The sequence below is a fragment of the Arvicanthis niloticus genome, chromosome 15 (assembly GCF_011762505.2).
Source record: "Arvicanthis niloticus isolate mArvNil1 chromosome 15, mArvNil1.pat.X, whole genome shotgun sequence".
Classification (NCBI taxonomy): domain Eukaryota; kingdom Metazoa; phylum Chordata; class Mammalia; order Rodentia; family Muridae; genus Arvicanthis; species Arvicanthis niloticus.
In genome coordinates this window covers 65,256,837-65,282,437 of record NC_047672.1, presented here as the reverse complement: position 1 = coordinate 65,282,437, position 25,601 = coordinate 65,256,837, and the positions used below count along the sequence as shown (strand labels likewise).

The following is a 25,601-nucleotide window of genomic DNA, read 5'->3' as shown; positions in this document are numbered from 1 at the left end:
CTTATGGAATATGTGAAGTTATAACTTCTAAATATTTTTTGTTTTTCTTAAATTGTATGTTGATGACTCCATGATGCATCTTCCATGAGGTGAAATTGTCCTTAATGCAGGACGGAGTGATGCAGTTGCTTTGGAGTCACCCACAAGCCTCCTCTGCTATGTAGCTCAAGGCTGGCATGAAACACACAGTCCTTCTGCCTCAGTCCCCCAAATGCTGGGGTTATAGGCATATACTATAACATCTACTACAATTTCTAGGTTATCCAAGAAAAAATGTTTAATTATATCTCCACCATCTGTTAAGAAATTCTATGATTTTATAATCACACAGCTAGTTGTTTTCTAACACAACTGGACATACTTTACTTATAGAATTTTATATAGAAACTGTTTATAATGAAAGAAAGCAACAATTTTACAACTTAAATTTCTCAGACCATTAAATTACAAATCAATCAATCCGTCACTATAAAATTGTTAATTAGGGGCTGAAAGTGGATTCAGCAATCACGAGAGCTTGCTATGCAATCATAAGGATTGAGTTTAAATCTAGCCCCATGACAAGGTGCCCTTCAGTATTTCTTCTTCTGGTCTCTGTGTGTATACATGTGCTAAATCACAAACATATATTGACACATATAACAAAGAAACAACTCCTTCAAAAGTGAAATTTTCAATCGTCAATGAATAGAATTAAAGTTCTATCATTGTTATTTTATATCAATTTCATTTTAATTTCAAAATACCATATCTATCACTGAGAAAGAATACTGTACTGTCATTGACTTCAATGTGTTTAGCATTACACATATAATTTTAAAATATTTACGTCACCACATATCAGTCACTTTTCTGTGTCTTTTGGGGTTGAGAGAGGGAGCACTGTAGATAGCTTGTTTGAATTTACAGAGAACTTGGCATTTGTCTGTTTTCTACGTATACTTTTCTGATTTGTTTCAAGAGAGACACATAACACAGAAAAATATCTAATTATCATTGCGCAAAAGCATAAGAGAAGATATTTAGTAGGACAACTGCACACAGAACAGTTAGTTAAACATGATTACCAGTGACACTAATGTAATGACTGTTGCATACTTTAAATTTTTCAGAAGTAAAATCCTGTGTTAAGAGCTAAGGGGCAAGGGAGGGGGATGGCATAGGGAGTTTCTGGAGGGGACACCTGGAAAGAGGATAACATTTGAAATGTAAATAAAGAAAATATCCAATAAAAGAAAAAAAAAGGAAAGAAAATTGGCTTTTTAAGTGTGCAAAATACTTTGGTTACTAACACTAACTAAAGGGACTTAAATGTTAAATATAGAGGATCAGAACAATTAAACAGTGATAAAAAGAAAAAAAGGAGTCAATACTGAGATGATTATGAGGTGCCTTTAATAGCACTCCTCCTTCCATGAAAGTATAAAATGATTAAAGAAAATGCCTCCACGAATTCTAGAACTCTTCTACTCTTTGTGGCAAACGTAATTATATTATTTGCAATTGTTGAGTTGGCCATTTTTCTTACTTTCTGTGTCTACCATAATTTTAGCAGAAAGACAATCTTGTAATCTTATCAGATATTTGCTGAGTGACATGCCTAAATAAATTACACTGAACTTAAAAGCTGAAATCTCAAATGATTTTGACTCTCACAGGTACAGACTTTAAGCCTAATCAATGTAAAAGGGAAAAGAAATTCTATTCGTACTGTGATAGGCTATTTCATTAAACTGCTGTTTAAGTGGAATATTTTAATGTTAATAACACTAAAATAATTTATTCAAGATGTAGTAGAAGCAGACAGGTAAAATCAAGTATGTCCCACATCAAAATATTGTACTATGAAATAAGAAGAAGATAAAGGTATTAACAAGTTATATAAATAGTTTTACTTTCTTTGTGGAAGCAATGGCTCATGGCTCATGGAAAAAAAATACTTCCAGAAAGAAAAAAAATAACTAAAAAACACATTAAAATGTATTTTACGTTACAGCCTTTGTCATGTAAACCACCATAGATTGTAAGGATATAGTTATTAAACTGAATAATAAGTTCTACTGGGTTCAGCCATCTGAATAGTTAGAGCAAAGTAATTGAAAGCATCTAAATATTAAAATTATTTAAAAATCGCCAGTGTGTTTGGATAGCACAACGTTTCAATATGTTGCAGCTGCTAATGACAAGAAATAATGTTTTTGAGGAAGCAATCTTCAATTAATCATTTCCTCCTTTAGTGGGATAATTTATGGAAATGAAATGAGACTAATAAAGCAGAAAGAATGGGAGGAAAGAACGGAGTTAAATAAATTGCTTCCTTTTGTAACAACAGAAAGTCATGATATCCATCATTTGGCCAGAAATATCATGTTGCTTAAGGCCTTATTTAGCATTTGATTCTCTTCCAATAGTACAGAAACAGAAGGAATCACATTTCAGCGTCCCATTTATTTCATTCTTCATTTTAACCCTATAAGCATCTCCCAAGATTGAAATGTGAACAATGTAACAATCTTGGAAAATGTAATGTCAGTTAGGAGACAGATGGATGAGGCTGGAGGCCACATAGTCATTCCTTCTTTGATTTCTGGTATTAGATTTTGATGATTTTGACCCTTATTAAAAATTGAGTTTTTTAGGCAATAAATATAAAAATCAAATGCAAGTCAAAAAAAAAAAAAAAAATCCCAGACAGATAGGAAGTAATTTAACTAGCCCTTTCAGCTTCTTAGGAAATCTAGTAACTAGGCAGTATTCAGAGGAATCAATTCTAGTTGTTTTATCACATTGCTTTTGTGATATTTTTCATTTATATTCCGTGGAAATGGTCAAGCAACAAAAAAGCAAACATAGCCCACAAATCTGGTGAAACAGAAAACAATAGCATTGTGTTCGTTGGTAAAAATAATCATTCAGGCTTTCTTACTGGTATCTAGATGACTGTCCAGAATACATTTTAGCAACAAAACAATTTCAAGTATATGAAAAAATTATAGCAGCAATCAATTACAAGGCATATCCTGGATGAGGGGATATATTTAATGAGATAATATAAAATTAAAAATCAAAATGAAGAAAAAAGTCATAACCATTGTCTTCCTATATATTCTATATCTGCATATTTAGATGGCTAACAAGCAGTTTATCAATTTTCTATATTTGGGGTGCAGTTAAAAATCTAAAATATAAATTATACTATAGCATGTGAAAAGACTCATACTTGTTTATCATTAGAATGCCCGAGACATGTTTTTTTTTTTTTAATGTTCGTGGTGATGGTTACAGCCACTAGACTCGGTTAGTGTTAGTGGGCAGTTTCTCATGTGGACTTGTGTGTGAGAGCACATGCATTTCTATTTAATCCATCTACAAGAAATGTGATCATCATAAATGAAGACCAGTGAGCTGAAAAAAACAAAAGTGTCAACAAGATCTTACAGAAAATATAAGCATATAAAGTATCTACTTGATAAAGTCAACTTAAATTATATACTATATTTGACCCTCCAAGTCAAGATGTGTTTTTGTACTATACAGTACTCATCAGCTTGGATGTAGCATTTTGAATTCTAAAATTCAAACAGTTTTCAATATTTCTTGTAGTGGTATATTTATTTGGTTGGATTGATTCTTACAATGTACTTCTTGGTGTACAGTGAGAGAGATAAGCAGACTGATAGGCTAAGAAATTCTAGCCGGATCTTTTGGAAGGAATAATTATATTAGACAAAGCATATTTCTAGTCACTAATATACTAGTGTATCTTATTCTTAGAAAAATATTTTGAAATAATGATGGAATCAATACGTGATGAAATGTTACATGACATTAAAATAGTTATACTTGCCACAGCTATATTCACTTGATAGTATATGATATAACTATAGTGCTTCTTAGTTCAGGGCATGATGAACCACAAAAGCTTACAGAGGGGTGGATATATATATATATATATATATATATATATATATATATATATTGTAATTTTATAAGTCTATGTACAACATCTGGTACATTTTATTTTCATGATTTTATAGTGAATGCATTACCAAAGAAAGCAAAATAATCTATATGCCAGAGCAAGACTGCCATAGGAAGAATTGTTTAAAGAAATAGAACAGGAAACATAGGCTTTAATCTTTCATTTTATTTCCCCAAGCAATTTGATGGGAGATAGAAAACAATCATTTGCAGAGGCGGAAACCTCCCATAAACAATAATGAAAATACCATCTTAGATGAGTTGATTTTTGTAAAGAAAATAATAAGTGAAAATATTGCAAACCCCAAAGAGGGTTTTTCTCCTGTTTCTTCCACCTATGAATATGACTGAGATAGACATCTTTTTTCATTGTTTTCTTCATCTGCACAGAAGATTATTTCTCACAAGAGTTGCATCTGTGAGACTGAATCTAGAATCCGGCACTCAATTGACATTCTTGGACCATTTTATTTCTTAGCAGTCCACAATGCAGTAGTATATTTAATATTCAGTATTTTCCTCACAAGTAGTACTTTATAATTTATGAAACTTGGAGGCTTAAAAGGATGACGTCAGTTCCTAGATCAAATCTCAGTGTTCCTCTTTGGGTTAAATGCTCACATTCATATTTGGATGATGGTAAAGTATAGCCCATAAAGTCATCAACAAAATAATAAATTTATGTCTCTCTTGACCAGCAAGACAGTACTGTCAAAGAGAGTTTATGAAATTTGGGCATGGTTTTGATGCCAATCAAGACATAAATTGAGATGGGCTAGGTGTGGAGATAATTTAGAAGATTGCCTTCTGTGGATATTTTATTGTGAGACATTAAAAAGGAACTGCATGTGTGCAGAACAGCCAGGAAAACTCTTAGAATGTGAAATTGAATGATATCACTAAATTAGAAGATAGGGCATAAAATATCTTCATGATCCAGAAATATAAAATGATGGTATGATTTTAAAAATTTGGCCTTCTGCTTTCTGGACATATAAATCATAAATTGTGTTACGGCTCATTTTGCTTTGTTAGGAGGGGCAAAATGGCAACAGTGGAGATGTAATTTATGCGTCCAGTTATTTTCTTAAATGCGAGGTTAGACAAGCTCCAATTTCAGGCGCATATTCTCTTTTGAGGGTAAGGGATGGATTTCAAACAACCTGAGTTCTATGCTAGCATCCTGCCTAGTATATGATTGGAAAGAAATATTTTCCAGCACTCATGTGCTATTAGGGTTGATACTAGGTTTGGGGTAAATCGTTATGGTGAAAGAGAAGACTGTCTGAGATCAAGAGAAGTGAACTGGAGTTTTGTTTCTCCCAGAATAGTTCAGCCCGGTGCTGTTTTGCACAATGGGGAAATTCAGTGAGATTGTGTTGAAGGTTTCATCTAAAAGTGCAATTTCTTCCACCTTAATTTCAAGTTATTTTATATATAGTCACTTTATTAAAATCTCAGGATACGTAAAATACAGAGTGTTAGCGAGAATGTTTACCATTACAGCTGGAAGTGATCATATTGAAGTGTATAATTTGGCTTCATGTTGCTTAGGAGCTTTCTGTTAAACAACATCACATATCTTTACTTGTTTCCATATGAGCACATATATTTTATTGAATGTGAGAAGTGACATTAGCAAGACAACATACATGATTTAAACAGGGTTGGGCTCTGGATTGGAGCCCATTTACGTTCAAATATTGACATCTACTATTCTGAGATAATTCACGGATCCCTAATGGTAGGACTGAGCCTGGCCAAATGGGGATTCCTAACTTACTTTCCACACATTTGAACTTTACTGTAACCTATGGTGAGTATGCTTTATGTTTGTTCAATTAGCAACAAAAGCAGCCAACAGGCACAAGGACCTTTGAGATAGGAGTGTTTTATTGCAGTGGAATTTTGTGGGCTGTTTGGACCCTCCCTCCCATCTATCTTAAACATAAAACAGAAGTGCTTACCAATCAAAAAGAAAACGAAAAATAGTTCTTTTAACATGAAAGTCTAAACCACAATTCTATTTCATCGAATATATATATATATATATATATATATATATATATATATTCTAATTGAGTTAATTGGAAAAGAATTCATTCACAAAGACTTTACTGTCTTTATAGCTAAAAATTCTGCATAGCTAGTGTTCATAGACTTGAACCAACATATTGTCATCAAAACATATCTTCAAAATAGGCAATATTATCTCAAGTAAAACCATTAAATGATCAACAATATTTATTTAAGCACTGTCTCACTTTTAAAAAGCCCTTGGTCAATCTTCCAATTTGTCTATGAGACATTTCTATCCATGGTAGATATTATTCTGAAATAGTATAAGTACTTTCCTACAAAGGGACTAGGTTGCTAAACAAATAGAAGCATCACCAAGATGATACATGCATAATTGTTAATAATTCTTAGAACAGTTTCGTGATATGTTCATAATCATTATTATTAGTTAAATGATAACTTATAGTGATATTTCTCTCTGTATGTGTATGCAGATACAAGTGCACATTATATGTTTTTGGGTGTACATATATAGTGGTGTGGTACACAAATGGAGACCAGAGGGTGATCTCCAATATGGTTACTTCTCAGTAATTGTCTTCCTTAGTTGTGGAGGTAGGATACCTCACTGGGAACTCAGACTAGGCAGCTAAGATGTCTAACTACCTATGAACTTCAGGGATCTGCCTGTTTCTGCCTCATAAGTGTTGAGATTACAAGGACACTCCTTGATTCCAGGTGTTTACATAGGTGCTGAGGATAAAACTTGAGTCACCTTACTGACTGAGACATATTTTAGCATTCATAATGATATTCCTTTAAAATGGTATTATTTTAAAAATCACATCGAGTTTACTGAATGCTTCTTATATTCCCAATGTTATATCCATTACAGCAATGTAACAAAGCCCATACAGAAATATAGATTATAGTCTGACTGGAAATAACTTTGAATTTTTTCTCCTGCTTTTGTCTCCACACTTTATTTTTAGCTTTCAAGGTACAAGTCCATAGATTCTTCAATATAATGGATTAATAATTAATAGTCCTTCACTTATGAAGTGATGGAATCATATTACAATAATTTCACTTGAAATAAGTTCATGAAAAATAAGTAAATACAGTAGTTTGGAGTAGTAGACTGTGTTACTTGTAAAACAGAAGGAGTACACTCATTAGTACAGGCATTTTCCTTAGAGACACAGAGCAAAATCTTTGCTCCTGTCCAATGGTCTTTTTCTTCTTCAAAGTCAGAAGAGTAGCTCACAACAAAGCAGCCATTGGCCAAGAATGTTTATAAGTGACTAATTTTAAAGCATTTGTTCCAACATCCCCTGTTTCTCCCACAATTCTACTGAGGATTTATGAGTCTGATGCCAACACATTGAGATTACCCCCAGAGGGGCCTACCCTTCAAGAAGGTAACAGATTTTGCAATGCATATTCAGTGCTATGTATGGTGGTGGTCCCCCTTTAACATTCATAAAATAAGAATATTGTACACACCTAATAAATCAAATCAAAGTTAATTAAAAATACAAGAGAGTGTTTTGTGATCACTGGAAACGGCACTTGAAGAGAAAACAGAATAATTGTGTTCAGTTACAATGTTCATGCTTTGCATGTTAACGATTATTTTTTAACTGTTTATTAGTGCCATTGTCATTGAAAAGTTTCCCCAGCAGAGGGAAGCACAGCTTCATTATTTATCTCATAAATGGAACTAGGGAGAAGAAGCTTACACAGCAACTTTATGCATATTAAATGGAGGTTGTATGATGTTTCAGCTTAACTAAGCAACTCTGACATTTAAAATGTTTCAATATCTTGGTTCAATGTATTGGTTTTAAATTGCTCACTTCAAGAAAATATATGGCTAGTATTTTAATGTAAAGATGTGGCTTCGTTGTTTGATTCAAACACTCAGAAAGAGTTACCATCATCAACATAGATACATGGCTTCCTTGGTCCATTTTAACATGATGTATTAATTTATCTGATATATTTTAATGAAAATTTCTGTTGTCTATCTCTTTGTGTTGCTAATATATAAGAGTATGTTCATAGACTCAGCTTCTTTTGTTCATATAAGAAATTGAAGTTCTTTATCTTATAAGATCTAATATTTTGAATGTATTATACCTGTGATCAAAATATATATTCCTGTTTTATGAGTTCGTCAGCATCTTCTTCATCAGAGACCACATTCCCTCTAACTATTCTTGGAACGATTTGTGGACTTCTACCTCTTTAGCAATGGAGATGTAAAGAGAGACTTACCATGATGCTGCAAGTCCGAGCAATGAGTCAGTGGGTCTCCATTTCTTATATCTTGTCGTCTTGTCCGCCTAAAAGAATTGCATTCAAGAGACATTATTCTAAATCTCTGATGCGAATGAAGAATCAGATCTGTACTGAATCTTATAGACAAGGGAATCTCATGCATCTGCAGCCTGTGTGGCTGGATGAGAGCACTGAAAGGTGACCAAGCTGGGAAACAAATCTACTAAACTCCAGCCGCTGCAACCAAAGGGGCCTTAACCATCACGAATAGACATTCTGCCTTGTTTTCAACCAGGAATCAGTCAATAATACTCTAATACTGAGAAGCTGTGGAGTTCATTTCAGAGGAAAATAAGGTATAATATTTTGAAAGAACAACACATTTCTTCAATAAACATAAGTATTGTTCTGATCATCAATGCGGGTGTAAGGTTGAACATTAGAATTCACATGAATGATGACTTTCTTCATTGTGTATACACTTCCTCATTGCTCCTACAGTTCCATCAAGGATTTATGAGTCTCATGCCAACACACTGAGATTACATACAGAGGGACCTAAGTGTAATCTTTTAAAAATATACTATTGCCTAACATTGACGTATTAATCTAAGAATTCTTTCTTTTGTTGCTTTTTAATTTAGCATTTCACTATTTTATAGAAAAGCATCTTTATTGCATTTTCTTTGATGTGTTGTAGTGTTAGTGATTGAACATCAGAGCCTATTGTAAGTGCTGTACCACTGAGCTGCGCCTCCAGCCTTTGGCTCTTTCCCTGTTTTACATTCAGTCTCATTCTCTGAGACTAGTCATGGCTAGCTTGCTGGGGTTTCCAGGTGTATAAAATTGTAACATCCCTATCATATGATTATGGTTGCACAACCGTCAATTTGAGAAAAGAAGGAAAGCTACAAGTTTGAACTTAAGGGTGAAGTCTTCTTTGGCTAGGAGAACAGGTAAGCCAAGATGGCCGTCTCTTTCACAGAAAAGCAGAATATATGCACCAAACCAGTTAGCGTCCCTTCCTGGCTCTGCAAACTGTATGTGCAGAACCCATGCAGTTAGACACACTTGGGGGGAGGAGATGGGCCCTGTTATTAGATGTAAAATAGATGTGTAAACTGAGATGAGAGACAAGGAGAATGATATGAAACACAGAAAGTGTGGATATCTTGACTGATTATTTTTCTTTTTTTTTTCCTTTTTTAAAATAAATTTTAAGGTATAATCTTGCTACAAATTAGTTACCATCATTTAATGGCCATTGAGAAGTATAAATATGGAATTAATTACTGTATTCATAAATTTAGAAGTCTAAAGTATTTATAGATTTCTATTTGTAGAAGTAATGAGACTATCAAGCAGATGTGTACACTTGAAAATTGAGCCAACAAGAGAACTTATGAAACATGAATCCCAAAGCACTTGGAAAAGCCTTTCTCAGTCACTTAAACTTCAAAAAATGCCACCACAGAGAACATATAAATTACAAGGCCTCCATGCATCCTTTTCAAAGACATATCTAGTCTGAGACACATGAAATTAGGTTAAGTAAAATCCATAATTCACAAGGAAAACGAGAGAACTTATGAAAACTCTTTGGGTCTTAATTTATGGGAATGTAAGAACCACTTTCAATATATAAATACCAGGTCCAATTAGAGTCATGTTTATTTTTCCCCTTCTTTGATTAAAATTCAAACCTCTCATCACCAAATCACATAATGTTCTTCATTATTATTTCTTATAAAGGGGAGAGTCTTTATTTTCAGTTCATATAAGATTTCCATGTGTATGTTTGAGTAACTAGAGCTAAACAGTTTTAAAAAGGATAAAAATTTAATCTTATATAACTTAGAATTATCACTGTAATGATGGTATATTTCAATGTATTAAACCAGTCACAGTTTCTTTAATCAATTTATATTATCTTCAAACTAAGTTTTTTTCTAATGTAAAATCCCAACAAATTATGGAAGTACTAAATATAACAGCTAAATGTGGAATTTTGCAAGAGTAAGAAAACTGTTTTATGTATGTACTCTATAGGAGAAGTTTTACATTTAGTATCACTGTGATAGTATGTTCAAATTATATAATAATTTAAGTTAAGCTCTAGGTAATTATTTCAAAAGATTCTTTCCTTTCTTCCTTCTTTCCTTCCTTCCTCTTTCTTTCTTTCTTTCTTTCTTTCTTTCTTTCTTTCTTTCTTTCTTTCCTTTCTTTTCTTCTATAGATATGTTTATGAATCTCTGTGCATTTCTGCGTCTACCTTGAGAGCAGAAGAGGGAGTCAGATGCTCTGATGCTGGACTTCTACATGACTGTGAGCCATCTCTGAGAGCATGGGAACTGAACTGGCTGCTGTAAGATCAGTGAGTGCACTTAACCCCAGAACCATCTCTCCAACCCCCGGTTTACACGATTTAATATTCAAAAAATTGTATCTAAAACATCAATGCAAATAATTAAGGGGATGTTAGTTGTAGTTAGTAGATGCTTTCCTATAACATCTGTAACATTACAAACGCTGCAGAACGTACTTCACTAATCTGAAAGGCTGACTGACAGAGTTGCTTTGGAAAGACACTCTGCAAAAACAAAGTCACAGTGCTCCAGAAGTGCAGTGGGCTGGGGAAGGGTGGTCACCTAATCTAGGTTCGAAAAGGTCAGTGTGCATGCTGGCAAGCTTGAAGGAACTTTAATAGGTTCTATATATTCCCTTCATTCATCATTATTTCTTCCTTGAACATTATATATCAACAAAGAAATGCAGCCATCAGCAAACAAGAGAGAATAGGATGATAGTGCTGTTTTAAAAAATTAAAAACTGTTTTTTATTTTATTAAACACTGGTAAAATAATTTGTCTGCAACTTTAGGATGAGTCTAACAGTTCTATGGAATATGATAATAATATTACATTAGATGATGAAATTGCCATTCTGTTTTATTATCTTTTTATTTTAAAAAAATTATATACAATACATTTTATCATATTCTTTCTTCTCCCCACACTCATGCTTAGTCCTTCCTATTTGAGTTTGCATAGAAAGCTGCCATTATGTCTGATTTATATGTGTTGTTCTCAATACAGTTTTGGTTGTGCAAGTCTACATTACATATGCCATAAATGTATTCTGTGCATACAGGTGCATGTATATGTGTGCACTTCCTGTGGCCAGAGGTTGGAAATGGGTGAATGGGTGTCTTTGTATATTGCTCTCTTCTTGTTCTTCTTCTTGTTCTTCTTGTTGTTGTTCTTCTTCTTCTTCACCATCATCATCATCATCATCATCATCATCATCATCATCATCATCATCATCATCATCATCTTAGGTATTTCACTGAATCTAGAGTGCACTAATTTGGCTGAATCTGGAGCTCACTAATTTTACTAGAGAAGCTGATCAGTGAGCTCTCAAGATCCCTTTGTCTCTGTACTCCTTATTCTCAGTGACTCTATATCAGGTATTCCCCTAGTTTCTGGGAATCTGAACTCAGGAATTTATACAATAAGGATTTTACAAATCAATCCATCTCCTCTGTACCTGTTAATAACTTTCTAATTATGACTTAATTTTTATTTTAAAATTTTCTCTAACATAACTGTAAATAAACTATCAAGAATACATTTGGAATTCATGAGTAGCACGCATGCACATGCACACACACACACACACACACACACATGCACATCCATGCACACATACACACACAAGAAGATCAGATTTTATTATATAGTTTTTGTTTCAAGTGAAAATCCTATAAATACAAGATGATACAGTAATAACAGGAACAATTAAAAAATTCTTGAGCTACATAAGGAGATATATTTAAGAATAATAGCTAATCACTTGATACCTATGAACCTTCAGTTGATTGTCCCCTTGTCCAACATGAACTGAACACATGTTTTCTGCTAGTCACCCCTGTAGCTGAGTGGCTTTTCCATCCTGGATGCTTAACTGTACTACCATTGCAGGCAAATTTCTTTTTAAATGCCTTTACTAGTTTCTTTTTATTGGGCTCATGAGTGATCCCTTGAACAGTAGTTACGGTCTTCTGCCCTTTCTGAATCTAATGTCATATATTGCACCCAATGTTCTACTTTTTTTTTTTATCAAATAAAATATTTTTTTATGAAGATTAAACAAAAGAATTAATATATTGAAGACATCAGTGCACCTCGAATTCCACCTCAAATCTTATTTGCACAAAAAAACTCAGTATGATTATTTATAAAGGGCTCTTCTACAAAATAAATCAATCAGACTGCCAATAAACATTATATTTCTCCTTTACTGTTCATCTTACCTCTTTGCAGTAGGGAAATAGCGTGAGCATGAGGACCCATCCCAGGCACAGTAAGGGTCCCGAGCGAGGCAGCATTCTGCACAGGCTTTGCCATAAATGTCACAGCGGTGTAGAGGTAGCTGTGCCACTCCAGCAGTTGAGCCAATGTACAGTTGTTGCTGTGGATGAGTTAAGAAAACACTCTTCTGAATAACTTATTTAGGCTCTTTAACAATTAATTATATATCAGGATCAAAATTGTCTTTGATCGTTTCTTCCAAGGTCTAGCAGATAATACTGGTTTAAGTGAATTAGAAACAAACTATAAGCATATGATTGCAACAGGGAAGAAAGAGACATGTTGTTATTTCACTAAAAGATTGCTTAATGATATAATGAGCCTTAAGTAAATTTTACATAAATACTATTTCAGAATATGGTTAATCAGATAAACGTATCTGCTGCTAACCCTGATATTCTGATGTAAATTCCAGTGGTCACATGATGGGCATAAGATCTGACTTCTAACCTTCACACTCATTGACTGTACTGTGATAATTCCCGCACATAAAAAATGAGTAAAAATAAAATAAAGTTTTAAGAGTTACATAAATACTGAGACATATAATAATAACCCACAGAAAAGACTTTAAAAGCATATTTGAATTTTATAGGATTTAGATGAAAATTGAGTATTAGAACTTCATTGTGGACAATAGGATTCTCTTATAATATCATTATAGTATCTTATAATATCATTATAAATTGTCTAATAGAAATGAATATATTCAACATTGTATTTTCAAAGATTTTCACTTACAAAATATATATAAGATGTATATGAATATATAGTTAGTTACAGAATATATATTGATATACATATTATATATTGTGTACATGTGTGTATCTTTGTGAAGTTGAATGTAGGCTGAAGTATTTACTGAAATCTAAGAAATTATTAGAAGAGTATTTTTATAGCTATTAGACTAGTGCTTAAAGCTAAGCAAAATACTTATATTTGAGGCTATCAACAAGTACAGTTTAGGAAATACTGTTGATTTCTTAGTAAGAGAACATGTCTCATCTTTTTAAAATAATAAAATTAGAAATCTATTGAATAACAGCAATTTTAATGAGATGAGAAATGAAGCAGGTACAAAATATTTAAGCAAATATGAGATTACTTGGAGTATTGTAGTAATAACCAGAAACATGGTTGGTAACAGTGAACAGGAATGTTATTACATGACCCTGACATCCTATTTTCTTTTGATATTTTTGAGATATTATCATATAGACTAGGCTAGTCTTAAGCTCCAGAATCTCCTGTCTCCACTTCCAAAACGTTTGGATGATAGTGTAACTGTTAGCACTGGCTTTGGGACCCTGCTTGAAAATGCCACTGATCAAATTGGCCATTCTATCAAAAGATCTCATGCTTGTCTAATAATGTTTAAGAAGCATATGTGAAACTCATAATTATAAATTTATAGTTATATGACACTTGAGTAGAAAATGAATTACTCATAGTAACTATATCAGGCACATGTCTTTAAGAGAAAAAAGATACGTGCAGGAAAATGAGAAAAAGCAAAAAAAAAAAAGTATAGTCATTCAAATGACTTATGGTCATGAAAACCTACACTCCAACAAATTGACCTAAATTAAATGTAATTCAGTGTCATTTTGATTTTATCATAATTCTTCAGGATTACTAATGATACCTAAAAAATCATCATGCTATCCACAAGAAGCATAGAGGCTTGCAGGCATCACTGAGCATAATCCAGTGACTAGCTAGTAACCTGATGTGCTTTTTCTGCCCAATTTAACACCACCTTAGGAGATTTCCCAGCCTCCTCATGACATCATGGGCCATGAGCTGGATGTGATTTCATTATCTACAAGGTTAGTTTCATCACTGTTGGTTTCTCTTGAAATACTGTCTCACTTTAAAAACATTCCTAAGAGTGAGTGAAATTGTGTCACAATGAATGAAATCCATCTTTCTTCCATCAATGGCATATATAAAGTCAGGGATTCTTTCTTTTATTGTGGTTATTTTTTAATTGAATGTTGTATTAATAAGCAATATTTTAAAATATTTTAAAATCTTATTTCTTTTTCAAACAAGATGATTTACTAAATTAGACTTAGAGGTAATTCAGTAAGGATTGTCCCTGAAATCTAGCAGAGAATAAATATAAATAAATACTTTTAAAATCATTACAGGAAAGATGATCCCTGTCTAGCTTCCATCCTGGAAAGCCCCGGATTTCCTTGCCAAGATGTGACAATTTTTAGATGTGAAGAACAGGTGAATACATGTTAATGAGGTGTAAGATAGCAGTATCAGGTCAATAATATCTGCACTCTATGTTTAAATATCTGGGAGATTATCAATCTATTTTGATACATCTATGTGGAAAGGGTTCACATTGCATTTTGTTGGCACCTTTAGTGTTTTGTTCAAGAAGTAGAACACTGTCAAAGGCAAGACAGGCAAATATCAGAAATGACTCTAGCCAACTGATTTTTATATTCACAGCTCTATAGACACGTTTTTACAGTAGTAAGGGACATCCTAGTTCACTTTTGCCTCTAAATATGTTACCTACTAATAGACCTCAGTTCAGTATACCAATTTATTTCAAAAATTATCATTTATTTAATGGATTGAAGAGTAGGTAGTGATATAGAAAATATAATTTTTACAAGTCAGACTGTGTCATATCTGTAGTTCAGAATTGAGAAATTAGTTGTTTTTCTTTTATGTCTTCATGAAACAGTCATTTCTTATAAATAAAAAGACTAATCATAAGCTACTCAGAAAATCTGAATTCTTAGAGTTATAGAATACACAACTTGGTTGTGCTTGATTATATGCTTAATCAAAGTGAACACTTTTTCTCATGACCACAATACTACTAAACATAGGAGCTACTTGTTAAGATCTTTCAACCAGAATAACCAAATGTTTACTTTTATGAACATATAAAGTAATGTTTTATCAGCTTATATTATGTATGTTTCCTACTTATGTAAAATTAACTAAAATTAAAATCTTTTATTCTAAAATGATCTAACAATACTAGATTTAAAATATGTATATAGACACTGTTAAAATATGAAAATAGCTATTGAGTAAATTATCATTAGGTACTAAAGTAATATCAATCTAAATTTAGAGATCATTGTTATTATTTATGAGGGAAATATTCACATGGTACAGATGATAAAATGTTTATTCTTTTAGCTTGTTATAATAAGAAGACCTCTTTGCACTTCATGCCTTTTACTACCCACTTGCCTACCAATCTATAAAATATGCTCAATAGTAAGATAATCTATCAAGTTCAAATGCAAAATTAACAAAAGACAGGGCTGACTATTGCATATTATGATATTACCTGTTTAGTAGAAAGCTCCATTGCTGAAATAGTTGTCGGCTCCTAAAACATAAACAAAAAAAGTGCTTGGTAAATGAGGAAAGTTAATGACTAATTGGTTAACATGCAAGTTCTCAGAGAAACAATGTCACTGCCTACAACAAATAGCATAAGTGGAAATAAGATTTGTGAAAGAGACTAATGAGGTAAGTGCTAAATATGGGAAGCAAACAAGAAGGACACACTAGCATCATCCAGATACCTTTTGGGATCCTGCCTGCAATTGGATAAGTTGTGTTTGTCACCTCTGAATGGGCCTAGAGACAACTCAGTAGGTCTGCAGTAAGTCAAGAAATCGTAAATTATCTACATTTCCCCCTTCCTTATCTATTCCTTTTACTTTGTTATGCTCTATTGTCCCTTCTATGTATATATAAGAAAAGACAGGCAGCACATGGGTTCCTTGGTCCTTTAAATGGATTCTGACCATTCGACCCTGAATGTTTTTACTTCTCTCCACGGCTCTGCCCTCTCTATCCAGCCCTTCCTCTATATTCCTTCTCATCTTCAGAAGCAGAATTCACCAACTGGTTCCATTATGCCTCAAAATCCTTTTTGATTGCTTCCTTTTAACCTTCCTCACGGTCTTCTTTGTGCCTCTCTGACAGGTCTGACAGCATTGTCTTCCCTTGTCTATTCTTCCTACTCTGCCTTCATTTCACTGAGCTGGGCCACTCTGTGCTGCTGCAAACCCCATATGCACAGGCAGGGCTGGAGTGCTCTACTTCAAATCTGATGGCAGAACTGAGCACAAGATTTTCTTAATAACTTCCGTACAACCTGCTTGGTGCACAAGAGAAAAGAATGATGGAGGATGTCTGTTACCGTAATGGAGTAATTTAGAGATCCCTAACACTTTTCTGCTTTAAATGAGTGATAGTAACTATCAAATGTCATAACTACTTCTTAAAGAATTATCAATCACAAGGACAACTGTGGTGAGTGTTGTCAAGCCACTGTGTCTACCCAGAAATGGTATATTTACTACTTAGTACTATCAGGTCATAAAAAGAAAATTTATATTTCATGATAAATATTTTGCCATAAAAAGATTTTTTTTGGTTTGTACAATATTTGGTACACATTAAATACAACAGAAATTAAGTGTGTCAGGAGAAATTTCCATGGCAACCACTTCATATGAAAAATCCTCATGTGACTAAAGAAACAACTAACCATGCAAGTTTGTATCAAAGAAATTATATAGTCAAAGTTCAAGGCATAGAAAACTTAACACTCCAATGCAATGAAAATATGAAGTCTAAGTTCTTTGAAATTATAGTTGATTAAATTTTTATTTCCTATTCATTTGTTTTGCAAAAGCAAATATCTATAAAGCAGATAGAAATTGGTCTTCTGATAAGTAAATTGTAAAACATGAGACAAACCTGAACACACAGCAGATTCTATGGGGTTATATTATGGTGTCAACATTCTAGAGTAAGATTATGGTATCCCTTAATTAATATAAATGTACTTGTTATTTATCAAGAAATTAATAACACTTTATAATATGTACTGCCTACAGCTGAATTTTAATGCACAATACATTAAAACGACATCCATTTAAATAAGATATACGTTTTCTGAGAAATAACTGGGAACAAATATGAGCTCCATTGAAAGCAGATGCAGCTTCATAAGCATCGTTTCTATGACATTGGTTTCAGTTACAAATTTAATTGTTGTTCAACCAAACAAAAATAAAAAACTTAGCATCTTTTCAAGATTTCCTAAGATTCAAATTTACTGCACATATCCTAGATATTTCAATTTAGTCATTATTAATCTTCTGCACTTGCAAAGCTTTTCAACCTGCTGATCCCAGAAGATCCCAATTTAGCTTACTTGCTGCTTAGCACTTTAAAGGAAGCTCCTTCAGAAGCTACTAGACTGGAGTTCGGAAAGCATCAATTATGTTTTACATTTGAATGAAAATTAAACTCTTTCATTTGTTTGCTCAGCTATTCACAGAATATTGCATAAATTGGGCTTAAAATGCAAGTGTTATTGATGTAACTGCCTTGAAATCCTTTGCAGTCAATAGGACTATAAATAAACTCTTTTGTCCCCATGGCGCCATGACTGGATGTTACACTTAACTGACTCAAAAGGAAAGCTCAGTGGAATGACGAGGTGGAGGATCCCATACTGTCCAGTGAAGGTGAAAAATTACCATGTGCCTGGCTTTTTATATCTTTTTAACTTAAGAAAAAGAAATAATATGTATTCTGGGGCAGTATTCTGGGGTAGATTTTTACATGTATAACAATTTTCTGAAAACTAACATTTACCAGTTAGCATAATTTTACTATACAAAGAGTATCTTTAAGAGTTCAAGACTGTAATCGTCACTCTAAGAAGAAATGGATGCTCCATTAACGAACCAGCTCACTCAGAAGGACATACTAAGTAAAACACATTCAAGTTCAGATGATTGCTGTCAAGTTACAGTTAGAGTCAGAATGTGTATTTCTGCTAGAATGCTAATTTGAATAGGTACTGGCAGGTCTGTTGGTTTCTTAGTCCAACACCAATGCTAACTTTGCTTCACCTCTTATTATCTATTAAAATTTTTACTCTGCAAAATTTTATTGCCAAAGAATATTTTTTTTTTCTATACAGTGACTGGAACATGATTTCACCAGAATAAAAGTATCTTGTAACCAAAACCACTGAAATGTCCTGTGATTAGCTGGGGTGTTTTCTTAAAACCAATCTCAAGAAGGCAAGAGCTATGTCCTGGTTTTAATCCAAAAATTTATGAGTTATTCATTTTAAAAGAGACCCATAAGAACATGGTCTCATGAAGGTGGTAATATGGGTAAATTAGCCTAACGTTAAATGTGTTCAAACACTATAAAAGAGTATCAGCTAGGATCATGACCTTAAATTTTGTGTATTTACCCTATCAAACTGTTGTACAGCTCAGTCGGTCTTTTTAAACTGTATTTTATTTTAAATGAAATGACACAAGTGTCAAATAGACATAAAGACTGTAACACTTTTCTGCTTTTCACTGTATGTGGCTATCACTTTAATGTGTTGTGGTTTTTCGTTTTCTGTCCCCTGCTGCAAAATTAAACAAAGCTTGACAGTGAAATATTCCAATTGCTAGCCCACAATATATGTATGAACTTTGGCTGATAGAATAGAATGCTGAAAGTAAATATTTCTGTAAACTCTGCCCAAAGATGTTTTGTCTGCTTGCGTGCCAAAGAAATAATTGTGGCAATATGTGGAGTAGAAATCAGAAGGAAAATGCGAGCAGCTTCTATAGAAGAAGCTGTATTTCCAAATGCAACGGTCATCTTCTAACACAATTTAGATATCTAATCAGTTTTGTCTGCTACAGTACAATGTCAAGTATTGATAATTGTTACAGAGTGATAAAGATTTTTTTTCATTATACCTTAAGCGCCATAAAAATGGGTCCTAGCAGTTACTGCAGGTGTATGCTTAAAATGTATGTCTTTGGACATCCCCAATTCAGAACAAAGTGTTATAGATGTTAAATCTCTATCTCTGCTAGTCTTTTGACTTACACCATGCTTTTGCTAACAGCCATTTTAGCTTAAATTAAACTCCTTTTTAGTTAGAAATTTTAATAATATACCAAGGAATGCAGTAAGATGTGAAATGTAAACCTCAGATTCCAGAAACATTAAAAAGGGAATTCAGCTACAATTATAGCATTACTACCAAACATGCACGATTTGTTTAATTAATAAAACATAGAAAATAGTGAAAAGATAAGAAAAATATTATTTATGAATTTTATAACATGACTAAAATAATTCTAAGCAGTAAAATTTAACTCTACTAAGAAACAACAAAAATCAGTCTTTGAAACTGAGATGTATAACCCAGAAGACCTTTTATCAGAATGAGGGCAGAGACTGTACCGAAAGTGGTCATTTCTTTGCTGGTCTGTCTCTCAGTCTCAGTCTCTCTCTCTCTCTCTCTCTCTCTCTCTCTCTCTCTCTGTCTTTTATCTCTCTGTCTCTGTATTTCCCTCCTCACCCAACACACGAATACTTATAAATGCCTGAATATATGAACGGTGGAAAGAATTGTGGGTCACATTGTTGTCTGTGAATAATTAGGTGTTTATAGGGACGTTGTACTACTGTGCCACATGACATTATTTACAAAAGATAGGTTAATAATTATTTTTAAAGTAATTTTTCTTTTTTCTATTAAAGAAGAATATGGAATCATATTATCAGGAATATAGTGTGCTATTTTTGAATGACCTTCCCCATAATCTGCAAACTTACTTGAAAACTAGATTCTGTGAAAAAAAAGGACAAGCTTTATCATATTTCATTTTTGCATCAGTACTGTTTTATTTAATAAATATTGACTGAATTTATACTTTAGGTTTAGAGATATAGCAATGAACACCAGGCAGCCGTTTAAAAATTTAGCTTTCACTGCCCATAATTTGTTTGCTAATCTAAATGGACTCTATAGTGGATGACAGCCCACATGGATAATTATAGTTTTCAATGTATAGGTTAAGGTTCCAATGTGCTTGCCTTTTAAGGTAACTCACTTGGCAAAATGACTGACCAGAATCAGTACACACTCTATAATCAACACTTAAAAATGGCCAAAGGAATCAATTTTTAAAGTCAAAATTGTGACTTCACTGTTTTAAATATTTAACTTAAGGCTATGCAGAACATATATATGGTAGTCAGTTCATTTTCCATTTAGAATGGTCAAAACAATAAAAAATCAATAGTAGTGATATTTCAGATAAGCACTGTGGCACATGCATGTAATCCCAATACTTAGGTAGTGGAGATAATAGGACAAGAAGTTAAATATCCTCAGCTACACAGTAAATTCAAGGCCAGCCTGACGTAAGGAGACACTATCCACAAAGCAAAAGAAAAAAAAAAGCACAATTCCACCAAAAAGCCTGACAGTATTGGGGGCATCCAGAGACCTTCTAGGTCTGTGTGATTCTGCTAGAATGAGATACTTTTAATCACTCTGGCTGGAATACATTCATGCCTTAATATACAACTTTCATTCTAAACAATGAAGGTAAACTTAGTTTGTCAAAGGAAGCAGCCATGCTTGAAAGTGACATCTAATTGAGGGGCAGTCAAAGTGATGAATCAGAGAAAGACTTGACAGAATGAGTCAGAGATAGGGTAAGCTCAACTCTCATGAAAACATATAGGAAAGAGAGGCTACTTAAGAGAGCTGCCCAGATTTGGTGGAGGGAGAGGCAATTTTACTGGAATAGTTTTACAGAGACAGGTTACAGAGATAACAAGCTAGACACAGTTGAAGACAGAACAAGCCAGAGAATAAAGAACCAGAAGACAAGAACGTATTGCAAAAGTTAGTATAAGGTCAACAGGGCCAATGCTAGAAGCCTATAGAAGCTGGATTGAAATAACTTGAAAAGAAATTTTGAGCCAGAATGTATGAGCTGAACTAGCCAGCCTGTATTTAGAAAAAACTAGAAAAGGTAAGCTTTTTCAGCTTTTAGCCTTCAACTGTATCTACGTTAGTGCACCTAGGGCTTACATATCATGCCAGATATAATATAAATTGTGAGAGAAGAGATACTAAATGGGGAAACATTTGCTCTTCAAGTTAACATATAAATAATGCAAAATGTAAATCATATATTTTATTATTTAAAAAACAGGTACAAGCCAAGAATTTTTCCATCTTTACATTTAACTGCAATGATACTTTCAAGGATTATTTTGACTACTGTCTGGCTTTCTACTGGACAAACTAATTGGAAAGGTCTACAGAGTACCATCTACTGTAGCTTCAGTATGCAGTTGTCCTGGGAAATGACTGAAATTAGGCAACACTCACTCGGAACACTGTCATTTCTTCCAGAAGAACTTCTTCTAAGTCATGCCAAGTCTCCTTGGGGACTGAAACCACTTTAAGAACAGTTCCAACATCTTTCAAAGAAAGCAGAGAAGAAGGTTACAACTCAAGTAGATTGGAACATAATTGACTCCTAATAAAAATAAGGCTTTTAATAAAAATAAGGCTTTTTTTTTAAAAAAAATAAGTTTTTGTTATTGTTTATTTTCTAAACCTGCGGAATGGGTGGGTGTGTGCTTACCACAGCACACATATGAAGCTCAAAGAAAATGTCTAGAAATCAGTCTGTGCATTCCACGTTGTTAGAGGTGGATCTCTTTCATTGTTTGTGATGCCTTGCTCCCTATCCTAGGTTAGCTGGTCTTCAAGCTTCTGGATCTACACCTTCCATCTCCCCATAGAAATGCTGAGATTATCTCATACTGTTTCTTCTAGAGGTCTGAACTCAAGTGCTCAACTCAAGCACAGCAAGCATTCTCACATACTGAGCTATCTCCCCAGTCCCAATAAAACAATAGTTTACCAAACCTCACCTTTTAAATTTTCTTTCCACGTGGATACATGTGTAAACTTCTACATTAAAAATCCATTTTATTCTGTTAGTATATAAACTATAAATATAGCCTTGGAAGCATAAAAATTCAATTTTTAAGACTATATAGAAATTTAAAACAATTTTAACCTTAAATGTACAAATTTTCAAAGATACAATACACATGACAAAACTGCCTAAGGTAGATAACTTTTTTTTCTTTATGGGTTATGCATTGTAGAGAAGAGTAAAAACAAAACAAACAAACAAAAATTACCAAGGTGACATGACAGACGTTTCCAGCTTTATTTTGAAATCAGAACACATCCACAGAGTATTCTGTAGACATGAAATGTTAAGGATAATATTATCCATTTCCAGGTACAACAAGAACCTCAGTGCCCATAAGCACACCCCTCTCTAAAAAAAGCTGGGACACTTATGCCCTTAAGGCAGGTTCAATGATACTGACGTGATGAATGACAATATAATTTCTCAAAATAAACATTTGAGACTACATACCATAACAGTTTGTCTACAATACATACACTGAACAACCAATTTTAGAATCTTAAAAAATTTAAATTCTGGAATGCAAATTGTTAAAAAGCATTGAATAAACTTATAGAGATTTAAGTTAGTATCTAAATTCCATGGTCAAGAGAAAAAAATGCCTAATGAAGAGATCTATCATCTTTATTTAAAGTTTCATTTATGTAATGTTCGTTTTCCTGTGTTTCCGGTGTGATTCCACTGTTTGGAAGAAGGCAAACAGGGTCTTCTTGGGTTAAGATATTGAGTCTAAACAATTTTAGCCTTTCCTTAACTTGATCAATTCTTTGAACTTTCAGTTTCAAAAGTTTGTTTCCTTTTAACAAACTTGAACTTTAACAAAGAAATTCTTACTGCTATGCCAGAAATATAAACAAATATATTCATTTTATTGGCAACTCTCCTCAGTGGAGTGTCACAATGTGCTCTGTGTGATCAAGATTATCCCTTTTAGAGTTTAAAAATAGTCCACTTTTAAGAGGATCCTTCATTGTTTACAGGACCTTAGTCAACTCATAACACCAAAGATTAAAGGGAAATTAGGTTAATCTACTTAGTCCCTCCACAGGGGCTGCTGGACCCAAACACAACTTATCTGTGTTCCAGATCAAGTTTTACTGAATAGTATTTCAAACAATTTCATACAAATTGAATCAGATTACTCAACAAGGATCAATGTGCTATGAAGTGAAACTTAGTTAAAAGATAAAATTACTGTAATCAATTTACTCGCTGACAGATGACCCTGGTCTTTACTGACATACAATTATCCACATCATACAACATTCAACGTCCTCATGAAAATGGGGTCTTTAAAGGCAGTTTGTGTCCTAGAGGAATTAAAAGCTCATGATTAGTTTTCTTTGTTCAAATACCCGGAAATAACCTTGTTGTTTTGAGGGTGAATAAGGGACATCTGAACCGGTTTCAGCTGGAGAACAAGGCTAGTGTGACATTAGTGAAAACCCAATTACTCTGCAAAGATTTAGTTATAATTCGACATTAAAAGATAAGCTACTATTTACTGAAAAGAAACACTGTCTTATATTTCTTGATCATATTTGTATCATTGGGTGCTACTCACAGTCACTGACTTTTATGGAATCTTACTAAGATACTTTTATTTTGTAGGAACATTTTCTTATTCGTAAAAGTAGACTTTAATGTACCGCTAAAAACCTGACACCATTAAACCTGATATCGTCAGTATTTCGCAATTAAGTTATGAAACTTTGATTTGTTAAAGTAATTTTTCTGTCTGCTATTATGCTGCAGTCAATGTAATTTTCTTTGTTTCTCACCAAGGGAAAATACGTGTTATCATAAAATGTTTCAGTGGAGTACGCTGTTTCTTGTTGATTTATGTCAGTTAATGAAGTTAGTGAAGAACTAGGGTTTTGTTATCTTGAAATCTGATTCTAAGTAGCAAGTTTCAGATTTTTAACTGGTACTTTCATAAATAGCACCATCATTAGGGAGTTTCGGGAAAAAAATAACATGTCATACTAATAATAAGGTTGAGTCTGAAAATATACCTGCAGACATGTGTTTCTAAAAGTGAGATTAGGAAAAAGGTATCATATTTGTACAGAGAGGTATCTGAATCTGTTGAATAAATTTTCTGATAAAGATTTTTTTCATATTTCACTTAACTGGCAGAAAGAATGAACAAAGTATTTGGGTAACCCCCTTTTTTAATTGAAAGTTTTCATTGGTGATAATGTTAAGATTCAGATAAGTTTATAGTAACATATTCTTGGGTATTTATTAAATTTCCTGGGAATTTCAGTCATTGAATTGAGCAAAATTGTGTGTGTGTATGTGTGTATGTGTGTGTGTCCCCCTAACCAGAAGAATTACTTAAGTATTAAATTTATTTGATATTCCTTGGTCATATTTAGTCTGGAACTACCTCTCTTTATTCATGGATGTAACATTTTGAAAATTGTAGACCAGTATTTTTGTAGAATGATTATAGTTTTATTTTTGTCTCATGTCTTCTTTTGAAAAATTTATTCTTCTCTCATATTATAGCCCAATCTACTCTTCCCAGTCCCCATTTCTCCTTCCTTCTCTCCTGTTTTCCTTCAGAAAAGAGTAGGCCTCCCAAGGATATCAATGGAACATGGAATAGTAAGTTACAGTAAGACTAAGCACATACCATTATATCAAGACTGCGTGAGGCAACCCAGTAGAAAGAAAAAGGTCCTAAAGCAGACAATACCTACTCCCATTGCAAGGAGTCCTGAGCATAACATATATACTAGCTCAGACACAGTTAGGATCCCTGATTGTCACTTCAGTCTCTGTGAGCCCCAATGAAACCTGCTTAGTTGATTTTGTGGACCATGTTTGTGTAGTGTCCTTGACCCCTTGGATCCTAGAATCCTTCCTCCCATTCTTCTGCTGGATTCCCTAAGCTCCACCTAGTGTTTCACTGGGGCTCCATCTGTTCCTATCAGCTGCTAGATGAAGCCTCTCTGATAACATTTTTTTTAAGAAGAAAATTTATTATTATAAACAAATGTATTTTCAAAATGATACTATATTTCAAATAGTAGACTATTATTTTACCTTGACAATAAATTTAAAACTTGGCCTTGGTTCTCAGTATACTTAG

At 33.4% G+C, this 25,601-nt stretch overlaps 1 protein-coding gene across 4 annotated transcripts in view; it reads right to left on the bottom strand.

Annotated features, from left to right (window-relative positions):
- The window catches only part of Sema3a (semaphorin 3A), a 447,300-nt gene that overhangs the window by 12,246 nt on the left and 409,453 nt on the right, over positions 1 to 25,601 (bottom strand). For all 4 annotated transcript variants that reach the window (XR_013103905.1, XM_076913127.1, XM_034519468.2 and 1 more), the window contains 4 exons: positions 21,880 to 21,971; positions 15,988 to 16,029; positions 12,599 to 12,756; positions 8,281 to 8,348 (listed from right to left, as the gene is read on the bottom strand). Coding sequence is in view for 3 of the 4 variants with exons in the window: in XM_076913127.1 (XP_076769242.1) it covers positions 8,281 to 8,348; positions 12,599 to 12,756; positions 15,988 to 16,029; positions 21,880 to 21,971 (360 nt within the window). In the remaining variant the exon portion in view is untranslated. The remainder of the gene's footprint in view (positions 1 to 8,280; positions 8,349 to 12,598; positions 12,757 to 15,987; positions 16,030 to 21,879; positions 21,972 to 25,601) is intronic.